The sequence below is a fragment of the Schistocerca serialis genome, chromosome 6, assembly GCF_023864345.2.
Source record: "Schistocerca serialis cubense isolate TAMUIC-IGC-003099 chromosome 6, iqSchSeri2.2, whole genome shotgun sequence".
Classification (NCBI taxonomy): domain Eukaryota; kingdom Metazoa; phylum Arthropoda; class Insecta; order Orthoptera; family Acrididae; genus Schistocerca; species Schistocerca serialis.
Genome location: NC_064643.1, coordinates 12,401,172 through 12,427,737, shown reverse-complemented (window position 1 = coordinate 12,427,737; position 26,566 = coordinate 12,401,172). Strand labels below are relative to the sequence as shown.

Here is a 26,566-nt window from a genome sequence, read left to right as displayed (position 1 = left end):
AGGAATTGGAAGTGACTGGCCAATTTTGGTGGAGTTTGGCAACAGCAGACAGTTCAAGCGTGACGCTGACTACTCTTATTGGCGTTTGAAGTGCCAACTATCAAGTAATTTTATTTCAACTGTAGTCAGTTCCTTTCCCGTTCCATCTGCCAATTGAGTGAGGAAAAAGTGAATGTCTATATGCCTCTCTATGAGTCCTAATTTGTTGTCTCTTATCTTTGTGGTCCTTACGCATAATGTATGTTGGTGCAAGCAGAATTGTTCTGCAGTCAGCACAGTGTTCCTTAAAATCCCTCCAGGGATTCCCATTTGAGTTCCAGAAACATCTCCATAATACTTGTATGTTGTTGTTTCAACCTACTGTTAACAAATCTAGTATCCTGCCTCTGAATTACCTCAATGTCTGCTTTAATTCGACCCCTTGCGGATACCAGACACTCAAACTGTACTCAAGAAGAGATCACACTAGCATCCTATATGTGATGTCCATCACAGCTGAGCCACACTGTAGTAAAATCCACCCAACAAACAAAAGATGATTATTCGCCTTCCCTACCATGACCCTCACACGTTTGTTCCATTTCATATCGCATTGCAATGTTACGTCCAGATATTGAAACAATGTGACTTCTTCATTCATGACACTACTAATGCTGGATTCTGGCATTATGGATTTGTTTTTCCAACTCCTCTGCAGTAACTTATATTTTTCTACATTTAGGGTTAGCTGTCATTTATCACACCAACTGGGAACTTTGTCCAGGTCATCTTTTATCCTCCTAAATCACTCAACGATGACACCTTCCATACACCACAACATCATCAGCAAACAACCATAGATTACTGTCCACTTTGTCCATCAAATCAGTTATGCACATAGAAAATATGAGTAATAGTGCTCCTATCACACATCCCTGGAACGATCCTAATGATACCCCAGTCACTGATGGACACTCACCGTCGGGATAATGTAGTGGGTTCTATTACTTCAGAAGTCTTTGAGCCACTCACATGTCTGGGAATGTATTCCATGTGCTTGTACCTTTGTTAAAAGTCTGCATTGAGTCATTATGTCAAATGCTTCTCGGAAATCAAGAAATATGGAATCTGGGTTTGTGAATTTTGTGATGGCAAAGTTAGAGGAGCAATGCATCTGCATTAAATTTTGTGTGAAACTCAAGAAAACCTTTACAGAGACACACCAAATGATGCTGGGAGCCTATAGCGATGAGTACTTAACCCATACTCGGTGTTACATATTATTCACACGTTTTAAAAATGGCTTTACAAAAGTCAAACATGATCCTTGTTCAGGACGCTCTTAGATGTCCACTGATGATGCTTGTGTCAGGAACGTCAACGAAATTGTGTGTGCCAGTCGAAGATTCACTGTCCGAGAGATTGTAGAAGAATGTAACATTTCAATTGGATCATGTTATGAAATGACACAGCATCTTGGAATGCATTGTGTTGCCGTCAAGTTCATTCCACACTCATGAGTCAAGACCAAAAAAACTTTTTGGATCTTACAAATGAGACTGAGATGTTCCTTGTGAGAATAGTATGACCCCTGCAGACTTCTTTTTATTTCCAAAGGTGAAAAGGATGAAGTTTTGCAATGGTAGATGAGATAAAAGAAAATTCGCAGACGGCACTTTATGCGACCCAGCAAGATGTGTGTCAAGACTGCTCCTGGAAGTGGAAATGATATTGGGAGCAGTGTATCAATTTTGGAGTAGAGTATTTTGAAGGAGACAATCCATAGTAACTAAAAGATAAGCATAGAAAATTTTGTGGACAAAGTTCTGGAATTTTTTGAACAGACATTGTATGACAAAAGGGCATGCTGAGTTGCCCATGAGTGATGCTTTGTACTGATTTGTGGACATAAACTTATTGGTCTCTGTGAAACTGATTAGATTCAAACCCAGAATATGTTCAAGAATTCTGCAGCAAACTGATGTTACGGGTATTGGTCTGTAATTTCGCGGGTCTGTTCTTTCGCCCTTCGTACATACAGGAGACGCCTCTGTATTTTTTCCCCAGTTGCTTAGGTCTTTCTGCTGGGTGAGAGATTCACAATAAATACAAGCTAAGTAAGGGTCTAGTGCCATATAGCACTCTTTGTAAAACCAAATTGAGATTCCATCTGCAACTGGTGACTTATTTGTTTTTAATTATTTCAGGTGTCAGGGATGCTTACGAGGGTGGTTTGAAAAGTTCTTGAAACAGAATAGAAAAAAAGTACTTATGTCACTGAAACTTTTTTGTTTTTCAATGTACCCTGCTTGTAGATTAATTCACTTGGTCCAACAGTGTTCCAATACCTTGATCCCATCTCGACAATGATTTTCCTCCAGGCCTACAAAATAGTTGTCAACTCAGGCTATCAATTCTTAATTTAAGTGAATCTTCATCCACAAAGAAAAATTTTCAGTTTAGGGAAGAGGCACGTGTGGCAACAATTCATACCTTAGTTTGTGTAATTTTACCATGGCGATGGCACATGCGTGCGAGCGTGCATTGGCTTGATGCTAGATGACTTTCTTCCTTATTAAACCTGGCCTTTTTCTCATATCTTTTGTTGCAATTTGTCCAGAAGGTTAGCATAGTATTCTCCAGTAATTGTTTGCCCAGTGGGGAGATAAAGTACAAACAGAATCCCCTTCTCATCCCAGAACACTGATGCCATGATCTTCCCCGCTGAAGGAATTTGGTGGCGCATCCCAGAACACTGACGCCATGTCCTTCCCCGCTGAAGGAGTTTGGCGGCGGAGATTCAGCATGTTTCCAATGCTTTGATTGTTGCTTTGTCTCTGGGGTATAGTAGTAAACCAAAGTTTCCTCGTGGTCACAAACCAGCACAAAAGTTCTTGTTTGTTTCTCCTAAAACAGGCCAAACATTGTTGTGATATGTCCATTCTCATGTGTTTTTGACCCAGCATCAAGAGTCGCGGCACCCATCTTGTGAATACCTTTCAGATGACATCTGGCAAGCGTGAGCAATTTCATGCACTCTAAATTGGTTATCCTCCTTGATCATTATGCGCACTTTTGCGATGATTTCTAGAGTAGTGACACATCTTGGCTGACCTATTCATGGATGATCATAATCTAAGCTCTCCTGACCAAATTTAAATTCATTTATCCACTTGGCAACAGTTGAAGACAAAGGAGCAGAGCCCCTGGTGTATTCTGGAAATCGGCATGAATGTCCTTCGCTTTTATACCTATCTTTATGAAGTACTTCATCACTGCTTGAATCTCTACCCGTCCCCCCCCCCCCTTCCCCCCCCCCCCGTCTTTGCAGATCACTACACAGGAACAACAACAGAGCCGTGTCACTGCCACAGCTCTCTTCCAAGAGCACTGACATGGCACATGTTTACAGGTGATTGTTGTTAGGTGTCTTTGTGCTATTGTCAAATGACGGTATGTTTATATGATTCTCTTGCATGAATTATTTCTTAAATGTAAAATTTAAAACATTTATCTCCTACTGCCACACCAGACTGGTCAAGTGACATGATGGAAACCTTTGACTCACTTAGTGATTTTACATAGGACAATAATTTCCCCTGCTTCTCAGCCAGATCTTTTGCTGAGGTATGACAGTGGTAGTAACCTTTCCTTGTTGCCATTTGGCATTCTCTTTTGAACCAAGAGTGCAGTAGCTTTTCCTTCCTCAGTATTTTCCGAATTTCATTGTTAAACCACAGTGGCTCTTTTGCATCCTTAATTCGTTTACTAGGTACAGACTTGTTGAGAGTGCAATTCACGATCTGTTTAAGCTTTGACCATAATCTCTCTACGTCCATCTTAATGGAACTAAGTGATGTCAGTTCTGTCTAAGTGAGATGCTAACATCTGCTTATCTGCTCTTTCTGGCATGAACGTTTTCCTAGCCTTTTTGACTGATTTATTAATTTTTGTAACCTTAGTTATTATGATGTTATCATGATTATTAATCCCCATTTCTATGCTGAAGTCATTGATGATATCTGGCCTGTTTGTAACTACAAGGTCTAAGATATTTCCATTGCATGTGGCATGCCAAACTAGGTGCTCAAGACAATTTTTGAAAACCACATTCAAAAGTGCTTCACAAGATTGACTGCACCCCCTGCAATGAAGCCATAGGCTACCATCTATACTCAGTAGGCTAAATTAACCTCCAACTAGTATTGCATGATCTAGGTATTGACGTGCTACTGTCTGTAGACTTTCTGTGAATGGCTCCAAAACTGTCATAGCAGAACCGGGTGGCTGATTAAAACATTCATTAATTAACTTGATTTCACGTAGACTTGTTATATGCAACCAGATAACTTCACTGTCACAATCAGCTTTGACCTCAATAGAGACAATGGACACTCCCTCTCCTACAGTGTCTAACCTGCCTTTCCGATATATATTCCATTAATCACTAAATATGTCAGAGCTTTCAACTCTGGGTTTCAGCCAGCTCTCAGTCTCTGAGAATAATTTGAGTGCGAGACTTTCCTGGATGGCAGTAAATTCGAAAACTGTGTTACAAGTACTTTGACAACTGATAAAATTTTGACAATCTACACTGGAGTGAATTCAAAAGATAAACCTCAACCAACATTGAATGTATCTTGGTGATAAAGAGCCCAAATAAATAAATAGATGATTTTATTCCATTTCATCTGATTGAATGAAACACACACAGCATAACTACTCAGAAAACAACTATAGTGCTGATTACATTTACTATCATACATGTAGCACTCTGAGAACATTTCACCTTGTCATAGTAGTCCTGTGTTTTGGAACTAGGCAGTGCTTCATTTCACAAAGCGAAAGGAATGGCTTGTGTGTGTGTAAAAAAAAAAAAAAAAAAAAAAAGAGGAAATAGTGGTTGCTGGTGTTTTTAACACTATCATTCAATTTAGTTCCTATTGTGAACTTTGCAGCTAGGATATGTAAATACTCTGAGACTGCTATTGATAATATCTTTATGAACAAATCTAGGGGAAAAAAGTCATATCACAAAACCAATAGTAAATGGACTATCTGATCACAACGTGCAGCATCCTGTGTTAAATGTTGAAACTTGTCAGGATAAAAAAAATATTAAATCTGAGTACAGGAGGATAATAAATAAGCCAGAAATTGAGGAATTCAGGAAATTGCTCAAAGACATGAACTGGAGAGATGTTTACCTGACTCAAATGGAAAATACAAAGCATTTATTAATAAAGTTACCTCCTCTTTTGAAAATTGTTTTCCCCTAAACGTAACTCAAATCACACAGAAGTCAAAAGATAAACCATGGATTACACAAGGAATAAAGATATCATGTGGGGAAAAAGGAGACTGTATCTACTATCTAGGAACATTTCTGATATTAGCATTGTAATGCATTACAAAGAATACTGCAAAATATTGAATCAAGTAATCCAGAAATTGAAGTAGCTTTATTAAGAGAAAAAGATAATTGTATCAACAAAATAAGAACTGTATGGGATATAGTGAAGACAGATAGAAGTGGGGCCAAAAAGGAAGTGGAACAGATAGCTCTAAAAGTAGATGAGGCTTTGGTAACAAGTGCATGTAGTGTTGTAAATCTCTTAAGCAAGACTTAATTTTTGTTACTGACGGCTCGGGGTTATCAGGTTCGGTGAATGGTGCAATGGAGTATCTGGGACCAGTCTTTGAAGAACATTGTGTAGAACCTATTCAAGGAACTTTGAATTCCAACCATTGCTTCTCAGTATACTTACTCCTTAATGAAATTTGTTGCAAGTTACATATCTATATTTCCAACAAATAGCTCAATACATATTATCAATACTAGGAATAAGAACAATCTACATAAAGACCTAAAATCACTTATGTTGGTCCAAAAGGGGGTCCAATATTCAGGAACACACATTTTCAATAAATTACCAGCACCCATTAAAAACTTGGTTTCAGATAAAGCACAGTTTAAACAGAGTTTGAATGACTTTTTGATAGGCAATGCCTTCTACTCTATAGATGAATATCCTAACAGAGACTGAAAGGCCAGCTTAAGTAAAAATATGTTAGATTTAAGATTTGACAGCACTTGGTTGCAACAGTCAATATTAAGTATTTTGTGTATGATAAATTTATTAATAGTGCATAACAATGTTTCATTCTGACAGTGTATTAATTCTGTAAATATTAGCTTTTCCAGTTTACTGTATTGTATTCACCTATTTTGACAATCTCGTGACAAATGATCAGGGAAGTATTCATTATATTAAAATGTTTTGTGTTATACATTCTGACATGTTCCACACCCTCGAGAATCATCTCATTTTTTCGGTGTATGTAATGAAAACTGAATCAAATCAAATCCAATCACCATCTCTCATCATGTAATAACTTCACTTCTTCTTCTTCCCTTGTCGTCTCCTGTTTTTCCAGTACTCGTCCATCTCCTCCTCATGTTTTTCCCCCTTTATTCTATTCGTGTTGTTCTCAATCCCCTATTTCTTCTGCATTGAAAGCCTTTTATTTTTATTTACTTATTTTTTTTATTGAGGTGAGTCTCTACGGACTGCGTGGTAACAACCGACTTCACTCTAGTGTCCAGGTCTTGTTCTTGCTCCAGCTTTGACTTCCTGCCAGTATCTTCTGAGCCCCTGCAAGAAGTGCCTTTTTATGCTCTTCAGATAATGGTCCTCACTGTCTTTCGGATGTTGATGCCATGTTAAAACCTTGGTAGTTGGTCACCAATCTTCTAAATTTGTTCCTTTCAGGAATTTCTCTCTGAGATACCAATCTGCTTAAGATCTTTTTCACATTCTTTGAACCATCTCGGCCTCGTTTTCTTAGATAGGATGAAACTCCGTATTCTTTTTGTTAGTCAATCACCGTCCATTTTCATGAGATGACCATAAAATAACAATCATTTCTTTGTAATGGATGCTGTGATAGGTTCTGTCTCACTGCACGTGTCCTCATTTGCTCTCATTCGTCATTGTCCATCGACCCATCTATTACCTTAGGATTTTCCTTAATATCCTACACTCACGCTTTTCCAGCCACTCAGCTTGACCTTGTCTATTCGTGGTCAAAGTTTTGGATGCTTATAAGCCCTCAGGTTGTACAACTGTATTATAATGTTGGAACTTGGCCCATATACTCATAGACTTTTTGTTATAAGTATTCTTTGTCAGTTGGTATGCTTGGTCTAACTTCCTCATCCCGACAATTGCTTCTTCTTTTAATCCATTCTCCTGGTGGATGACTTCACCGAGATACCTGAAATTCTTAACTCATCCGATTTTTTCCCAGGTTGGTTATCTTCCATTCAGGTCCGTCACAGATGTTCGTCATATATTTTGTGTTTTGAATAGAGATCTGGAGTCTAACTTTTTTCATCAATTTCTGACAGCCTATTTATCTTGTTGATTGCTGACTCTATGTTGTTAGCAAAAATGGCCAGGTCAGCCGCAAAATCTAAGCAGTCAATGCACACCCCTTTGTTCTTAGGACCAAGTCTGAACCACTCTTCATTTGTTTCTTCTTGGGCTAATAACTTTCTCCACTCTCGAATGACCTTTTCCAAGACACAATTGAAAAGGAGAGGGATAGTCCATCTCCTCGTCTTATGTCCGTTCTGATTGTAAAGGGTTCAGATACCTCACCCATAAGTTTAATTTTCGACACTGTGTTAGCAAGAGTTTGTTTGATCAGCTTTCTTGATGTATTATCCACCCCAAACTTTTCCAAAATATTCATTAATGCATGTCAGTCGATGGAGTCATATACTTTCTGAAAATCAACAAACATGACCACATAGTTATTTCTTCCAATTTTTTTTTGTACCTCATGATGTTCTTCAGGTTAAAGATCTGTTCTGCGCAAGAATCACCCTTTTGGAAACCAGCTTGATAGTCCCCAATCAGTTGGTTACAATGATCTTCTGTTCTATTCTGTATCACTTTCGAGAGAATCTTATATGGAACAGATACTAAAGAGGTACCCCTATAGTTATTGACATTCTATTTATCACCTTTTTTGTGTAGACGATGGATTAAAGCTGACTGCCATTCAGTTGGTATCATCCTAGCTCTCCAGATCTCCTCAAAAAGTTGGACTAGTATATCTAGAGTTTCATTATTTGCCAGCTTTAGTAGTTCCACGACTATTGAATCCTCTCCAGCTGCCTTATTATTCTTAAAGTTGTTGATGATCTCTTTGGTCTCCTCTTTACTAGATGGAGATGAGGGGTAGTTTGTGGATTGGGGCACATACAGGGAATCTTTCTTTCGGTTCATCACAATTAAGTAGGTTTTCAAAGTAACGAGACATTATCTTGCAGTTTTTTTGTTGGTCAGGCCGAGTGTGGTGTGTGTACTGTAAGACCTTCAGTGCACACACCATCAGATTATTTGACTTGTTGCTCTAACAAAGTAAGCGAGTGTCAGCAATATGTCTCGTGGTCTTATCATGGCGTATTTATCTTCTGCCATTAGGTCAGACGATAGAAATGCCACTTGCACGCTGAGAGTAGCAGATTGACGGTGACCAACTTTAAACAGAACTTGATTAATTTTCACATACATTTATTAAAATAATAACAAATATAAAAATTACTTAACTTGGTTCTGGATGCTATTTACAATTGACAATCTGAAGTTCCTTTGGTATTGATACATTAATCTTATTCTCACATATATCTCGGGTACTTGACGAAAGTGTCTATACATTTATCTTCATGGCAATGTACAGGAATATGGTAATCTTATTAGGCGCAGACTGAATCTTGACTATGGACTGGTACAGACAATTGTAGAACTCGTACAGACTGGTACAGACTATGCAGACTGGTACAGACTAATGCAGACTGGTGCAGACAAATGCAGACTGACTGGTCGAAGGTCTTTACACTCGTTATAATACCTCGCACGTTCATGTATCACTGCGCGAGTGTGATGCGCGAGGAGAAAGTGTTCTATCTTAGCAGCAATCTCATTGGCTGTGTTACATATTAATACGCGGATCGGCGGAAGCAGAATTTGGTCCGTCTCTGTGGCAGCGCAATCTCGTAGTGCGGAGATGGACGAGTGCTGCGCCTGCGCTGTTGTGCTTAGCGGGGCTCACTCTAGTGGGAAATTTGTGTACGCGCTGAATATGTGGAACTATGTACACAACACTGAGCTTTCCATTTTCGTCTCTAAAACAAAAACTAGGGGCTTGCTATCCTTTCAAATTCGATTTGAACGTCTGATAGAAGTCTCTGACATTGTTTATCTGGAAACGCTGATCGATCTGTTATAACTGCTGTTTCTCATGCAACTGCTTAGCCCTTCGTAGAGTTCTGGCTGCATATTTTCGAACTTCATGGAATACATCAAAATCATCAGGTCTCCTGGTAGAGTTCCACTTTTTCCATGCACTTGCTGTTTGGCCCACCACCTCACCACAAACCTCATTCCACCATGTATGATTCCTCTTTTTAGCTGTCAGGATTTTAGTATTAGCTGCTTGTTGGATCATGGAGTCAATGTCTGCCCATTTATGGGATTCAACTGTCAGTTACTGGTGGCGTTGTTCCAATATGTTTTGATTGATTTTGAGCTTCGCAATATCATATTTATGAATTTTATTTCCGGTTTTCATGGTCTTATTGAGAGGGATGAAATTAATTTTGATCTTGGAGAGGTGATGATCCTTTTAAATTCAGTATTTTATCTGTAAAAAGGTTTCTTTCTATTATTTCTGATTGTTTGATGTTGTTTCTTTCTTATTTCTGTAATCCATGCTATCATTGATTCCTTCTTCCAGAACTACTCATTCAGTAGAGGTCTCTAAAAAAGATTAATCTTCTTTTAGCCATTACTTCTGATATTTTCTCAAAATTTTTGTAGATCTCCTCATTACTTCTCATTTTCCAGCCATCTGTAGCTTGTATTGCAACCATTATTTTCTAATAATGCTCCTTTGAGGAACCTCTGTTCTGTCCAGCTTATAGTTCATCATTAGGCATCCTCAACCATATAAACATCCTGGTCATACCACTGTGGGATAGTGTCTTAGTTTTGTTTTTTTAGTTGTACATTTCTTGTTGTAAATATCCTTTGTCAAACAATTTGCTCTCTCCAGTTTTCTGACTCTTGCATCTACTGTTAATTCTTCTAGTCCATTTTGTTGTACAGTTTGTCCAATATATTTAAATTTGCTTCCTAATGCTATTTTACATTTTTGTTTTTCTAAGAGTGTTGATGCATTGTTTGAAATTGTCATCAATGTTGTTTTTTCGGCTGAAATTTTGGGACCAGCTCCCTTTGCTATTTCTTCCAAAAGATTTCTTTCAATAACTGTCTGCCAGATTTTTTGAAAGTATATCAGAATCATCTGCAGAAGCCAGGCAGTTTACCTTAATTCCATTTGTTTTTCATCCTAAAATTATTGGTTCAATTTTGTGATTTTTTTTTCTCCAAATTCCAGATACTTTCTATTTTTTCTAGAATTCAGTGTACAGTAAAGGTGATAAACTGTCCCCTTGTCTAACATCAGTTTTTATTTCAAATGGTTGAGATACTTCTCCCATAAATTTAGCTTCTGCCATCCTATTTGCTAGTGTTTTGAGGATTATGTTTGCTTTAACACAAAATTCTTTGATGATTTTACCTATAATTTCTCTGCCTACCAAATCAAATGTTTTCTTGAAACCAATACATGATACTATTATAGGTTTGGTGATTAACAGTATGTGGAGAATTATCAATTTTCTAATAAACATCTGCTCTGTGCAGGGTCTTCCCTTTCTAGAGCTCCTTGAGATTCTCCCAGTTATTTGTCTAAAGTTTCTACAACTCTGTCCAGAGAATTTTTGATAATATTTTGTATACCACTGGCAGAAGTGAGGCATCTCTGCAATTGTTGACATTTTGTGTGTCCCCTTTTTTTCATAGCTGTGGATTAATGCTTTCCATAATCTCTTCAGCTTTCCAAATGTTCTCAAACAGCAGTCGTAGATCATTTGTGTCTTCTGACTATTTCAATAATTTTTCTGTAGTGGAGTCTTCATTTGTTGCTTTGAAGTGTTGGAATGATTTGATGGCTTCATGAATTTATTGTTCTGTTAGTGGAAAATCTTCCTCCAGATGTTGTGGGACTGCTATTATATATTGCTACAATGTGCTGTTATTATTATTGTTGTTGTTGTTGTGGTTGTTTGGTTGCCTGTTCTTCAGCACTATCTTTCTGTTTCGTTTATCTATTTGCCGCCATTTTAGCCCATTTACCGGTATTTTCAGCTTGTTTTTCACTTATTTGACCTTTTGGTGGCTCCTCTTGAAGAGATCTCATTTCTCAGCATTTAAAATTACATCATCTGCTGCTCTTTCGCAATTCAATTTCATCATGTCCAGTCTAGTTTTTTCATTCATTTAACCATCCATCTTCCTTGACTCAAGATCCTGAATTTTCATCCGTAATTCTTGAACAGTCTCATTTCTCTTTTTACATTTTCCAGATGAAGAAACTTTTGGTCCTCAAAGCTAAGATTAGTATCAGTTTTTTTATTTGTTTCTGCCTATGGCTGCTATATCTCTTTAGTTAGAATATTTTCTCTCTCTGTATTTGATTATAGTCTAAGTCTGAATATTTTTATAAGTACATTTATTGCTGTAGCAATGAGTAAAATAAATTGTATTGCACTGCCTGTAGCATGTAGCACCATTTTGACTGTTAGTCCTCTTGCTGTACAAAAAGTAGCTTTGATGATTACTTAATGCAAGTATTTTGTAAGAGCTGTGGAATGGTTAGTATCTGTTTATATTTTTCTGATTAATTCAAGCTCGTCAATGCACATCCTGTGTTAAGGAAATATTTGAACTGAATTTACTGTGTGTTAAATATAAGCAGTGGATCCATTGGGGTAGTCTTTTTGGTAGAAATATGTCAAGGTGAACAAAACAGGAGATGAAACTTCCTGGCAGATTAAAACTGTTTGCCCGACCGAGACTCGAACTCGGGACCTTTGCCTTTCGCAGGCAAGTGCTCTACCAAAGCACGACTCACGTCCGGTACTCACAGCTTTACTTCTGCCAGTACCTCGTTTCCGCTGCAGAGTGAAAATCTCATTCTGAAAACAGGAGATGGTGAAGGAAGAGAGGGAAAAGATCAACATTTGCTTCTCATCAGCAATATAACTGGGTTGCAACATTCAGTGAAAATTATCTGTGACAGGAAGTTGTCAGAAATACATTTTTTGAAGAAACTTTATGTTTGTATAAGCATTTATTAAATTTAAAAAGTTGGATTTCATCTGTTAATACAAAAGATAATGTTTTGCATTGCAGGCATGCTAAACCTGTCAAAGATGAAGAATCGGCCAATGATTCTTATTGGAGGATAACAGTATGTATAACTTAAACTTGAGATTCTTGAAAATAAAGCTAGTCAGTATTTCTTAACAGTACTGATTTAAATACATCTAAAGATCGCTGTTACCTAAATGAAAGTTGACGAGCAAAGTCTTAGTGGTCTTTTGTATAAAATTGTCATAGGTGTTATTTACAAGAAGAGTAAATAGTTTCAATAGGAATGTGGTGAGACATTTAACAAATGTCATGACCACACATTAATAGGACCTTATAACACTACCATTATGATATTAGCATGCTTTTACGTAAATAACAGAAACCCTGTCTCTATGTTGCCACGTATAACCCTCTTACTAAAATTTAATTTAGTTTCCAAATAAAATACACTATGGAAGGATAATCCTGTTTATAGGAAAAGATAATCAATAGAGTTATCCTTCTTACAGGATTTACCATGTGTTGCATCTAATGGATAAGAAAATTTGACTATTCACTTCTTTTCCTAAGATCTTACCCAGTGGCTAGATAGAAACACAGTATGAATAATAATATACTGAAGCTAGGACAACTCATTTCCAAGTTCATTTAGTGGTATGAAACATGTACTTAATGGTCACCAACCTATCCTGGCAATGAAATAGTGAAGTATTGGAGAAGCAGAAATGTGAATTTTGCCTACTTTCTTGCTACTGTTTAGTTTGGCTCTTCAAATAAATTACCCCACTTAAACAATTTTGGGCTACATCTTTATGCATTATGTTTTTAAAAAAGAAAAAGCCCAGTAGATAACTTCGAGGAAGGTAAAAAAAATTAGCCGGGGTGGGGGGGACAACCTTTAGAAAAGCACTTTCCATAATCAAGAAACTTAAATACTTAGACACTAAAGCACACACTTTTTAACTGAACATTTCACTTAAAGAAAACCTCTTTCATGGTGGAATTAACTTTCAAAAGCTATTATTCTTTGAACTAATTCTGTATAGCCATCTAACAGGTTTTAGTAACTTGGCTTCACTGTGATTGAATTTTATGTAACCAAACTACAACACTTTGCAATAGTTAAGAAAACATTTTTATTATTTACACTAAAGCTATTTAAATGGTGCCTCTTTATATTAACTTGGAACTTCATAAGTCTGTAAAACAGGACACTCGGATTAATCAAACACCAGGAAGGAACCCTATACAGATGTATGATTAGGATGAAATAACAGGGTGAACCAGTTTCCGTAAAGTTCAAGAATGATTATTAAAACACAGTTTAAATTAATGGTTCATGCCCTACAAAGGTAAAAATAGAAAAAAATCTTATCTGTGGGCTGTAGGCTTGGGTGTGGCGAACAGTTATGACGGCTAAACTACCCACATAACAGCCTGCAAGTTTCTTGCTGTATGGGCTCAATTTCTCTACTTGGCTTCATTCAGTTCTACATACAGTAGCTCAACAACTCGCAGCTATGCTGCAAGCTGTTTGCAGTCTTCAACCGAGGCATTTTTATGAAAATTTGCAGGCAAAGCTTCTGCTCCACAAAGGAGTTACCTCAATCACTGCTGCCTACAGACTGTGTGACTTACTTCCCGCACTTGCTCAAGGTAGCACGCCAATTCGCCTTCCGAACCTTTTCCACTCTCCATAGCCATTTTCGTTTCAAACAAAAGCACACTGGCTTTTACATAACGCCTATTTCTTATATTGTTCCTAAGCATGACCATTTCTTAAATTGTCAAATTTACATCAACATGAACAATTTATACACACAAATATTTTTAAATACAAAATGTTATCAAAAAATTATTTAGACCCTTGGTATCCTTTGTAGAGGACTTGGGCAGGTTTGTCATATCCTAGTACACATTATTTTGTTACTTCCCTTCAGATATTCCATTTAGCTACATCTACAATTATTCCCAATGTTCAGCCTTTTGAGGTGTCCAGTGCGGGTTCCTCTCCACTTCCTGGGTGTATTGTAACGAGTTAGCTCCCAGGAACCTCTCAAACCACAAACTCTTAGAAGATTCACTCTTCTTGTACTTAAGTCAGCATTGTCACTTTTGTATTCAATCCCAATGCAATTTCTGTGTTTCATAGTCAATGTGAAGGTCCAAGGGATACAGAAAACCTGCACTGGTGCATCAGAATCCAATACTGGTCTCCCAGGAGCCACTGAAAGCACAAACTATAAGAAGATTCACTCTTCTTGTACTTAAGGCTACATTGTCTCATTTGTATTCAATCCCGATGCAATTACTGTGTTTCATGGTCAATGTGAAGGTCCAAGTAATACAGTAAACCAGCACTGGTACATCGGAATCTAATACTGGTCTCATAGGAGCCGCTGAAAGCACAAACTCTTAGAAGATTCAATCTTCTTGTACGTAAGTCAGCATTGTGCATTAAGTATTCAATCCCGATGCGATTTCTGTGTTTCATGGTCAATGTGAAGGTCAAAGGGATACATTTAACGTTCACTGGTGCATCGGAATCTAATACAGGTCTCCCAGGAGCCGCTCAAACCACAAACGCTTAGAAGATTCACTCTTCTTTTACTTAATTGGCATTGTGCCTTTTGTATTCAATCCCGATGCAATTTCTATGATTCATGGTCAATGTGAAGGACCAAGGGATACAGTAAACCTGCACTGGTGCATCGGAAACTAATACTGGTCTCCCAGGAGCCGCTCAAACCACAAACTCTTAGAAGATTCACTCTCCTTGCACTTAAGTTGGCATTGTGCCTTTTGTACACAATCCCGATGCAATATCTGCGTTTCATGGTCAATGTGAAGATCCAAGGGATACAGTAAACTTGCACTGGTGCATCGGAATGTAGTACCGGCCTCCCAGGAGCCGCTCAAAGCACAAACTCTTAGACGATCACTCTTCTTGTACTTAAGTCGTCATTGTGCCTTTTGTATTCAATCCCGTTGCGATTTCTGTGATTCATGGTCAATGAGAAGGTCCAAGGGATACAGTAAACCTGCGCTGGTGCATCCGAATCCAATACTGGTCTCCCAGGAGCCGCTGAAAGCACAAACTCCTAGAGGATTCACTCTTCTTGTACTTAAGTCATCATTGTCCTATTTGCATTCAATCCCGATGCAATATCTGTATTTCATGGTCAATGTGAAGGTCCAAATGATAGAGTCAACCTGCACTGGTGAATGGGAATGTAATACTGGTTTCCCAGGAGCCGCTCAAAGCACAAACTCTTAGAAGATTAACTCTTCTTGTACTTAAGTCGGCAGTCCCTTTTGTATTCAATCCCGGTGCAATTTTTGTGTTTCATGGTAATGTGAAGATCCAAGGGATACAGTAAACCCGCAGTGCTGCATTGGAATTTGATACTGGTCTCCCAAGCGCGGCTCAAAGCACTAACTCTTAGAAGATTCACTCTTCTTGTACTTAAGTCGGCATTGTCCCTCTTGTATTCAATCCTGATGCAATTTCTGTGTTTCATGGTCAATGTGAAGGTCCAAGGGATACAGTAAACCTGCACTGGTGAATCGGAATCTAATACTGGTCTCCCAGGAGCCGCTCAAAACACAAACAGTTAGAAGATTCACTCTTCTTGTACTTAAGTCGGCATTGTCCCTTTTGTATTCAATCCCGATGAAATTTCTGTGTTTCATGGGCAATGTAAAGGTCCAAGGGATACAGTAAACCTGTACTGGTGCATCAGAATATAATACTGGTCTCCATGGAGCTGCTCAACCCACAACCGCTTAGAAAATTCACTCTTCTTGTACTTAAGTCGGCTTTGTCCCGTTTCTATTCAATCTCGATGCAATTTCTGTGTTTCATCTTCAATGTGAAGGTCAAAGGGATACAGTGAACCTGCGCTGGTACATCGGAATCTAATACTGGTCTCCCAGGAGCCGCTCAAAGCACAAACTCTTAGAAGATTCAATCTTCTTGTACGTAAGTCAGCATTGTGCATTAAGTATTCAATCCCGATGCGATTTCTGTGTTTCATGGTCAATGTGAAGGTCAAAGGGATACATTTAACGTGCACTGGTGCATCAGAATCTAATACTGGTCTCCCAGGAGCCGCTCAAACCACAAACTCATAGAAGATTCACTCTCCTTGTACTTAAGTCAGCATTGTGCCTTTTGTACACAATCCCGATGCAATTTCTGTGTTTCATGGTCAATGTGGAGATCCAAGGGATACAGTAAACTTACACTGGTGCATCGGAATCTAATACTATTCTCCCAGGAGCCGCTGAAAGCACAAATTCCTAGAAGATTCATTCTTTTTGTACTTAAATTGGCATTGTCCATTTTGTATTTAATCCCGATGCAATTACTGTGTTTCATGGTCAATGTGAAGGTCCAAATGATAGAGTCAACCTGCACTGGTGAATGGGAATGTAATACTGGTTTCCCAGGAGCCGCTCAAAGCACAAACTCTTAGAAGATTCACTCTTCTTGTACTTAAGTTGGCATTGTGCATTTGATTTCAATCGCGATGCAATTTCTGTGTTTCATGGTCATTGAGAAGTTCCAAGGGATACAGTAAACCTGCACTGGTTCATCGGAATCCAATACTGGTCTCCCATGAGCCGCTCAAACCACAAACTCTTAAAAGATTCACTCTTCTTGTACTTAAGTCGGCATTGTGCATTTAGTATTCAATCCCGATGCGATTTCTGTGTTTCATGGTCAATGTGAAGGTCCAAGAGATACAGTAAACCTGCACTGGTGAATCGGAATCTAATACTGGTCTTCTAGGAGCCGCTCAAATAACAAACTCTTAGAAGATTTACTCTTCTTGTATGTAAGTCGGCATTGTGCATTTGGTATTCAATCCCGATCCAATTTCTGCCTTTCATGGTCAATGTGAAGGTCCAAGGGATACAGTACACCTGCACTGGAGCATCAGAATCCAATACTGGTCTCCAAGGAGCCGCTCAAATCAATTTCATAGATGATTAACTCTTCTTGTACTTAAGTTGGTAGTCCCTTTTCTATTCAATCCCAATGCAATTTCTGTGTTTTATGGTCAATGTGAATGTCCAAGGGATACAGTAAACCTGCACTGGTGCATTGGAATCTAATACTGGTCTCCCAGGAATCGCTCAAAGCCCAAACTCTTAGAAGATTCACTCTTCTTGTACTTAAGTCGGCATTGTGGTTTTTGTTTTCAATCCCGATGCAATTTCTGTGTTTGATGGTCCATGTGAAGGTCCGATGGATACAGTAAACCCGCATTGGGTCATCGGGATATAATACTGGTCGCCCAGGAGCCGCTCATACCACAAACTCTTTAAGATTCACTCTTCTTGTACTTACTTTGGCTTTGTGCCTTTTGTATTCAATCCCGATGAAATTTCTGTGTTTCATGGTCAATGTGAAGGTCCAAGGGATACAGTGTACCTGCACTGGTGCATCGGAATCGCATACTGGCCCCCAGGTGCCGTTCAAAACACAAACTCGTAGACGATCACTCTTCTTGTACTTAAGTCGTCATTGTGCCTTTTGAATTCAATCCCGATGCCAATTCTGTGTTTCATGATCAATGTGAAGCTCCAAGGGATACAGTAAACCTGCACTGGTGAATTGGAATCTAATACTGGTCTCCCAGGAGCCGCTCAAAGCACATACTCTTAGAAGACTCACTCTTCTTGTACTTAAGTAGGCATTGTGCATTTGTATTCAATGCCGATGCAATTTCTGTGTTTCATGGTCATTAAGAAGTTCCAAGGGATACTGTAAACCTGCACTGGTTCATCGGAATCTAATACTGGTCTCCCATGAGCCGCTCAAACCACAAACTCTTAGAAGATTCACTCTTCTTGTACTTAAGTCGGCATTGTGCATTTAGTATTCAATCCCGATGCTATTTCTGTGTTTCATGGTCAATGCGAAGGTCCAAGGGATACAGTAAACCTGCACTGGTGCATCGGAATCTAATACTGGTCTCGCAGGAGCCGCTCAAACCACAATCTATTAGAAAACTCACTCTTCTTATACTTAAGTCGGCATTGTCCCTTTTGTATTCAATCCCCATGCAATATCTGTGTTTCATGGTCAATGTGAAGGTCAAAAGGGATACAGTAAACGTGCACTGGTGCATCGGAATCTAATACTGGTCTCCCAGGAGGCGCTCAAATCACAAACTCTTCGAAGATCCACTCTTCTTGTACTAAAGATGGCATTGATAGTTTTGTATTCACCCCGATGCCATTTCTGTGGTTCATGGTCAATGTGAAGGTTCAAGGAATACAGTAAACCTGCACTGGTGCATCGGAATCTAATACTGGTCTCCCAGGAGCAGCTCAAACCGCAAAATCTTAGAAAATTCTCTCATCTTGTACTTCAGTCGGCATTGTCCATTTTGTATTCAATCCCGATGAAATTTCTGTGTTTCATGGTCAATATGATCGTCCAAGGGATACAGTAAACTGGCACTGGTTCATCGGAATCTAATACTGGTCTCCCATGAGCCGCTCAAACCACAAACTCTTAGAAGATTCACTCTTCTTGTACTTAAGTCGGCATTGTGCATTTAGTATTCAATCCCGATGCGATTTCTGTGTTTCATGTTCAATGTGAAGGTCCAAGGGATACAGTAAACCTGCACTGGTGCATTGGAATCTAATACTGTTCCCCCAGGAGTTGCTCAAAGCACAAAATCTTAGAAGATTCGCTCTTCTGGTACTTAAGTCGGCATTGTACCTTTTGTATTCAATCCCGATGCGATATCTGTCATTCATGGTCAATGTGGAAGTCCAAGGGTATACAGTAATCCTGCACTAGTGCATCAGAATCTAACACTAGACTCCCAGGAGCCGCTCAAAGCACAAACTGTTAGAAGATTATCTCTTCTTGTACTTAAGTTCGGTTTGTCCCTTTGTATTCAATCCCGATGTAATTTCTATGTTTCATGGTCAATGTGAAGGTCCAAGGGATACAGCAAACCTACACTGGGGCATCGGAATCTCACACTGGCCCCCAGGTGCCGTTCAAAGCACAAACTCTTAGATGAATCACTCTTCTTGTACTTAGGTCGACATTGTCCCTTTTGTATTCAATCCCGAAGCAATATCTCTGTTTCATGCTCAATGTGAAGGTCTAAGGGTTACAGTAAACCATCGCTGGTGAATCGGAAACTAATTCAGGACTTTCTGAAGCCGTTCAAAGTACAAACTCTTAGAAGATTCACTCCTCTTGTTCTTAAGTCGGCATTGTGCCCCTTGTATTCAATGCCGATGCGATTTCTGTGTTTCATGGTCAATGTGATGGTCCAAGGGATACAGTAAACCTGCACTGGTGCATCGGAATCTGATACTGGTCTCTCAGCAGCCGCCCAAACCACAAACTCTTAGAAAATTCACCTTCTTGTACTTAAGTCGGCATTGTCCCTTTTGTATTCAATCCTGATGCAATTTCTGTGTTTCATGGTCAATGTCAAGGTCAAAGGGATACAGTAAACGTGCACTGGTGCATCGGAATCTCATACAGGTCTCCCAGGAAACGCTCAAGGCACAAATTCTTAGAAGATTCACTCTTCTTGTACTTAAGTCAACATTGTTCCCTTTGTATTCAATCCCGATTCGATTTCTGTGTTTCATGGTCAATGTGGATGTCCAAGGGATACAGTAAACCTGCACTGGTGCATCGGACTTCAATACTGGTCTCCCAGGAGCCACTCAATTCACAAATTACTAGAAGATTCACTCTTCTTGTACTTAAGTCGACATTGTCCCTTTTGTATTCAATCCCGATGAAATTTCTGTGTTTCATGGGCAATGTGAAGGTCCAAGGGATACAGTAAACCAGCACTGGTGCATCGGAATCTAATACTGGTCTCCCAGGAGCCACTCAAAGCCCAAAATTCTTAGAAGATTCACTCTTCTTGTACTTAAGTCAGCATTGTTCCCTTTGTATTCAATCCCGATTCGATTTCTGTGTTTCATGGTCAATGTGGATGTCCAAGGGATACAGTAAACCTGCACTGGTGCATCGGACTTCAATACTGGTCTCCCAGGCGCCGCTCAACTCACAAATTACTAGAAGATTAACTCTTCTTGTACTTAAGTCGACATTGTATCTTTCGTATTGGTCCGAAGGCAATTTGTGTGTTTCATGGTCAATGTGAAGGTCCAAGGGATACAGTAAACCTGTACTGGTGCATCCCAATCTAATACTGGCCTCCCAGGAGCCGCTGAAAGCACAACTCTTAGAAGATTCACTCTTCTTGTACTCAAGTCGGCATTGTGCGTTTTTTATTCAATCCCGATGTGATTTCTGTGTTTCATGGTCAATGTGAAGGTCAAGGGATACAATAAACCTGCACTGGTTCAACAGAATCTACTACTGGTCTCCCAGGAGCAGCTCAAACCACAAACGCTTGGAAAATTCTCTCATCCTGTACTTATGTCGGCATTGACCATTTTGTACTCAATCCCTATGAAATTTCTGTGTTTCATGGACAATGTGAAGGTCCAAGGTAAACAGTAAACCTGCGCTGGTGCATCGGAATCTAATACTGGTCTTTCAGGAGCCGCTCAAATCACAAACTCTTAAAAGATTCACTCTTCTTGTATTTACGTAGGCATTGTGCGTTTTGTATTCAATCCCGATGCAATTTCTGTGTTTCATGATCAATGTGAAATTCCAAGGGATACAGTAAACCTGCACTGGTGCATCGGAATCTAATACTCGTATCCCAGGAGCCGCTCAAAGCACAAACTCTGAAGTGATTCACTATTCTTGTACTTAAGTCGGCATTGTCCTTTTTGTATTCAATCCCGATGCAATATCTGTGTTTCATGGTAATTGTGAAGGACCAAGGGGTACAGTAAACCTGCACTGGTGCATCGGAACCTAATACTGGTCTAGCAGGTGCCGCTCAAACCACAAACTCTTAGAAAATTCACTCTTATTGTACTTAAGTCGGCATTGTCCGTTTTGAATTCAATCCCCATGCAATTTCTGTGTTTCATGGTCAATGTGAAGGACAAAAGGGATACAGTAAACCTGCACAGGTGCATCGGAATATAATACTGATCTCTCAGGAGCCGCTTAAATTCTTAGAAGATTCGCACTTCTGGTACTTAAGTCGGAATTGTACCGTTTGTATCCAATCCCGATGCGATTTCTGCGTTTCATGGTCAATGTGAATGTCCATTGGATACAGTAAACCTGCACTGGTGCATCGGATTCTAATACTGGTCTCGCAGGTACCGCTCAAACCACAATCTCTTAGAAAACTCACTGTTCTTGTACATTAGTCGGAATTGTCCTTTTTGTATACAATGTCGATGCAATTTCTGTGTTTCCGGGTCAATGTGAAGGTCCAAGGGATATAGTAAACCTGCACTGGTGCATTGGAATCTAATACTGTTCCCCCAGGAGTTGCTCAAAGCACAAAATCTTAGAAGATTCGCTCTTCTGGTACTTAAGTCGGCATTGTACCTTTTGTATTCAATCCCGATGCGATATCTGTCATTCATGGTCAATGTGGAAGTCCAAGGGTATACAGTAATCCTGCACTAGTGCATCAGAATCTAACACTAGACTCCCAGGAGCCGCTCAAAGCACAAACTGTTAGAAGATTATCTCTTCTTGTACTTAAGTTCGGTTTGTCCCTTTGTATTCAATCCCGATGTAATTTCTATGTTTCATGGTCAATGTGAAGGTCCAAGGGATACAGCAAACCTACACTGGGGCATCGGAATCTCACACTGGCCCCCAGGTGCCGTTCAAAGCACAAACTCTTAGATGAATCACTCTTCTTGTACTTAGGTCGACATTGTCCCTTTTGTATTCAATCCCGAAGCAATATCTCTGTTTCATGCTCAATGTGAAGGTCTAAGGGTTACAGTAAACCATCGCTGGTGAATCGGAAACTAATTCAGGACTTTCTGAAGCCGTTCAAAGTACAAACTCTTAGAAGATTCACTCCTCTTGTTCTTAAGTCGGCATTGTGCCCCTTGTATTCAATGCCGATGCGATTTCTGTGTTTCATGGTCAATGTGATGGTCCAAGGGATACAGTAAACCTGCACTGGTGCATCGGAATCTGATACTGGTCTCTCAGCAGCCGCCCAAACCACAAACTCTTAGAAAATTCACCTTCTTGTACTTAAGTCGGCATTGTCCCTTTTGTATTCAATCCTGATGCAATTTCTGTGTTTCATGGTCAATGTCAAGGTCAAAGGGATACAGTAAACGTGCACTGGTGCATCGGAATCTCATACAGGTCTCCCAGGAAACGCTCAAGGCACAAATTCTTAGAAGATTCACTCTTCTTGTACTTAAGTCAACATTGTTCCCTTTGTATTCAATCCCGATTCGATTTCTGTGTTTCATGGTCAATGTGGATGTCCAAGGGATACAGTAAACCTGCACTGGTGCATCGGACTTCAATACTGGTCTCCCAGGAGCCACTCAATTCACAAATTACTAGAAGATTCACTCTTCTTGTACTTAAGTCGACATTGTCCCTTTTGTATTCAATCCCGATGAAATTTCTGTGTTTCATGGGCAATGTAAAGGTCCAAGGGATACAGTAAACCAGCACTGGTGCATCGGAATCTAATACTGGTCTCCCAGGAGCCACTCAAAGCCCAAAATTCTTAGAAGATTCACTCTTCTTGTACTTAAGTCAGCATTGTTCCCTTTGTATTCAATCCCGATTCGATTTCTGTGTTTCATGGTCAATGTGGATGTCCAAGGGATACAGTAAACCTGCACTGGTGCATCGGACTTCAATACTGGTCTCCCAGGCGCCGCTCAACTCACAAATTACTAGAAGATTAACTCTTCTTGTACTTAAGTCGACATTGTATCTTTCGTATTGGTCCGAAGGCAATTTGTGTGTTTCATGGTCAATGTGAAGGTCCAAGGGATACAGTAAACCTGTACTGGTGCATCCCAATCTAATACTGGCCTCCCAGGAGCCGCTGAAAGCACAACTCTTAGAAGATTCACTCTTCTTGTACTCAAGTCGGCATTGTGCGTTTTTTATTCAATCCCGATGTGATTTCTGTGTTTCATGGTCAATGTGAAGGTCAAGGGATACAATAAACCTGCACTGGTTCAACAGAATCTACTACTGGTCTCCCAGGAGCAGCTCAAACCACAAACGCTTGGAAAATTCTCTCATCCTGTACTTATGTCGGCATTGACCATTTTGTACTCAATCCCTATGAAATTTCTGTGTTTCATGGACAATGTGAAGGTCCAAGGTAAACAGTAAACCTGCGCTGGTGCATCGGAATCTAATACTGGTCTTTCAGGAGCCGCTCAAATCACAAACTCTTAAAAGATTCACTCTTCTTGTATTTACGTAGGCATTGTGCGTTTTGTATTCAATCCCGATGCAATTTCTGTGTTTCATGATCAATGTGAAATTCCAAGGGATACAGTAAACCTGCACTGGTGCATCGGAATCTAATACTCGTATCCCAGGAGCCGCTCAAAGCACAAACTCTGAAGTGATTCACTATTCTTGTACTTAAGTCGGCATTGTCCTTTTTGTATTCAATCCCGATGCAATATCTGTGTTTCATGGTAATTGTGAAGGACCAAGGGGTACAGTAAACCTGCACTGGTGCATCGGAACCTAATACTGGTCTAGCAGGTGCCGCTCAAACCACAAACTCTTAGAAAATTCACTCTTATTGTACTTAAGTCGGCATTGTCCGTTTTGAATTCAATCCCGGTGCAATTTCTGTGTTTCTTGGTCAATGTGAAGGTCCAAGGGATACAGTAAACCTGCACTGGTACATCGAAATTTAATACTGGTCTCCTAGGAGCCGCTCAAAGCACAAACTCTTAAAAATTCACTTTTCTTCTACTTGAGTTGGCATTGTCCCTAATGTATTCCCTCCCGAAGCAATTTCGGTGTTTCATGGTCAATGTGAAGGTCCAAAGGATACGGTAAACCTGCACTAGTGCATCGGAATCTAATACAGGTCTCCCATGAGTCGCTAAAGCACAAACTCTTAGAAGATTTACTCTTCTGGTACGTAATGGGCATTGTGCATTTTGTAATCAATCCCGATGCAATTTCTGTGTTTCATGGTCAATGTGAAGGTCCACGGGATACAGTAAACCTGCACTGGTACATTGGAATGTAATACTGGTCTCCCACGAGCCGCTCGAAGCACAAACCCTTACAAGATTCACTCTTCTTGTACTTATGTAGTTATTGTTCCCTTTGTATTCAACCCCAATGCAATTTCTGTGTTTCATGGTCAATGTGAAGGTCTAAGGGATACAGTAAATCTGCACAGGTGCATCGAAATCTAATACTGGACGCCCAGGAGCCACACAAATCTTATACACTTGTAAAATTCACTCTTCTTGTACTTAAGTCGGCATTGTCCCATTTGAATTCAATCCCGATGCAATTTCTGTGTTTCATGGTCAATGTGAATGTCGAAGGGGTACAGTAAACCTGCACTGGTGCATCAGAAACTAATACTGGTCTCCCATGAGCCGCTCAAAGCACAAACTCTTAGAAGAATCACTCTCCTTGTACTTATGTAGGCATTGTGCCTTTTGTATTCAATCCCGATGCAATTTGTGTGTTTCATGGTCAATGTGAAGGTCCAAGGGATACAGTAAACCAGTACTGGTGCATCCGAATCTAATACTGGTCTCCCAGGAGCCGCTGAAAGCACAACTCTTAGAAGATTCACTCTTCTTGTACTCAAGTCGGCATTGTTAGTTTTTTATTCAATCCCGATGTGATTTCTGTGTTTATTGGTCAATGTGAAAGTCAAGGGATACAATAAACCTGCACTGGTTCAACGGAATCTACTACTGGTCTCCCAGGAGCAGCTCAAACCACAAACGCTTGGAAAATTCTCTCATCCTGTACTTATGTCGGCATTGTCCATTTTGTACTCAATCCCGATGAAATTTCTGTGTTTCATGGACAATGTGAAGGTCCAAGGGAAACAGTAAACCTGCGCTGGTGCATCGGAATCTAATACTGGTCTTCCAGGAGCCGCTCAAATCACAAACTCTTAAAAGATTCACCCTACTTGTATTTACGTAGGCATTGTGCCTTTTGTATTCAATCCCGATGCAATTTCTGTGTTTCATGATCAATGTGAAATTCCAAGGGATACAGTAAACCAGTACTGGTGCATCGGAATCTAATACTGGTATCCCAGGAGCCGCTCAATGCACAAACTCTGAAGTGATTCACTATTCTTGTACTTAAGTCGGCATTGTCCTTTTTGTATTCAATCCCGATGCAATATCTGTGTTTCATGGTCAATGTGAAGGAACAAGGGGTACAGTAAACCTGCACTGGTGCATCGGAACCTAATACTGGTCTCCCAGGTGCCGCTCAAAGCACAATCGGTTATAAGATTCACCCTTCTTGTACTTAAGTCGGCATTGTCCCTTTTGTATTCAATCCCAATGCAATTCCTGTGTTTCATGGTCAATGTGAAGGTCCAAGGGATACAGTAAACCTGCACTGGTGCATCGGAAACTACCACTGGTCTCCCACGAGCCGCTCAAACCACAAACTCTTAGAAAATTCACTCTTATTGTACTTAAGTCGGCATTGTCCATTTTGTATTCAATCCCGGTGCAATTTCTGTGTTTCATGGTCAATAGGAAGGTCCAAGCGATAGAGCAAACCTGCACTGGTGCAACGGAATCTAATACTGGTCTCCCAGGAGCCGCTCAGAGCAGAAACTCTTAGAAGATTCACTCTTCTTGAACTTACGTCGGCATTGTGCCTTATGTATTAATCCCGATGCAATTTCTGTGCTGCATGGTCAATGTTGGGGGCCAAGGGATAAAGTAAACCTGCACTGGTGCATGGGAATCTAATACTGGTCTCCCATGAGACGCTCAAAGCACAAACTCATAGAAGTGTCACTCTTCTTGTTCTTAAGTCGGCATTGTCCATTTTGTATTGAATGCCGATGCGATTTCTGTGTTTCTTGGTCAATGTGAAGGTCCAAGGGATACAGTAAACCTGCACTGGTACATCGAAATTTAATACTGGTCTCGTAGGAGCCGCTCAAAGCACAAACTCTTAAAAATTCACTTTTCTCCTACTTGAGTTGGCATTGTCCCTTATGTATTCCCTCCCGAAGCAATTTCGGTGTTTCATGGTCAATGTGAAGGTCCAAAGGATACGGTAAACCTGCACTAGTGCATCGGAATCTAATACAGGTCTCCCATGAGCCGCTAAAGCACAAACTCTTAGAAGATTTACTCTTCTTGTACGTAATCGGCATTGTGCATTTTGTAAT

At 39.8% G+C, this 26,566-nt stretch overlaps 1 protein-coding gene across 1 annotated transcript in view; it reads left to right on the top strand.

The window, feature by feature from the left end:
- Positions 1-12,364, top strand: part of LOC126483668 (molybdenum cofactor biosynthesis protein 1-like) — a 324,074-nt gene extending 311,710 nt beyond the window's left edge. Inside the window, exon 8 of the mRNA XM_050106732.1 lies at positions 12,309-12,364. Coding sequence (XP_049962689.1) covers positions 12,309-12,364 — 56 coding nt within the window. The remainder of the gene's footprint in view (positions 1-12,308) is intronic.
- The last annotated feature ends 14,202 nt before the right edge of the window (positions 12,365-26,566 follow it).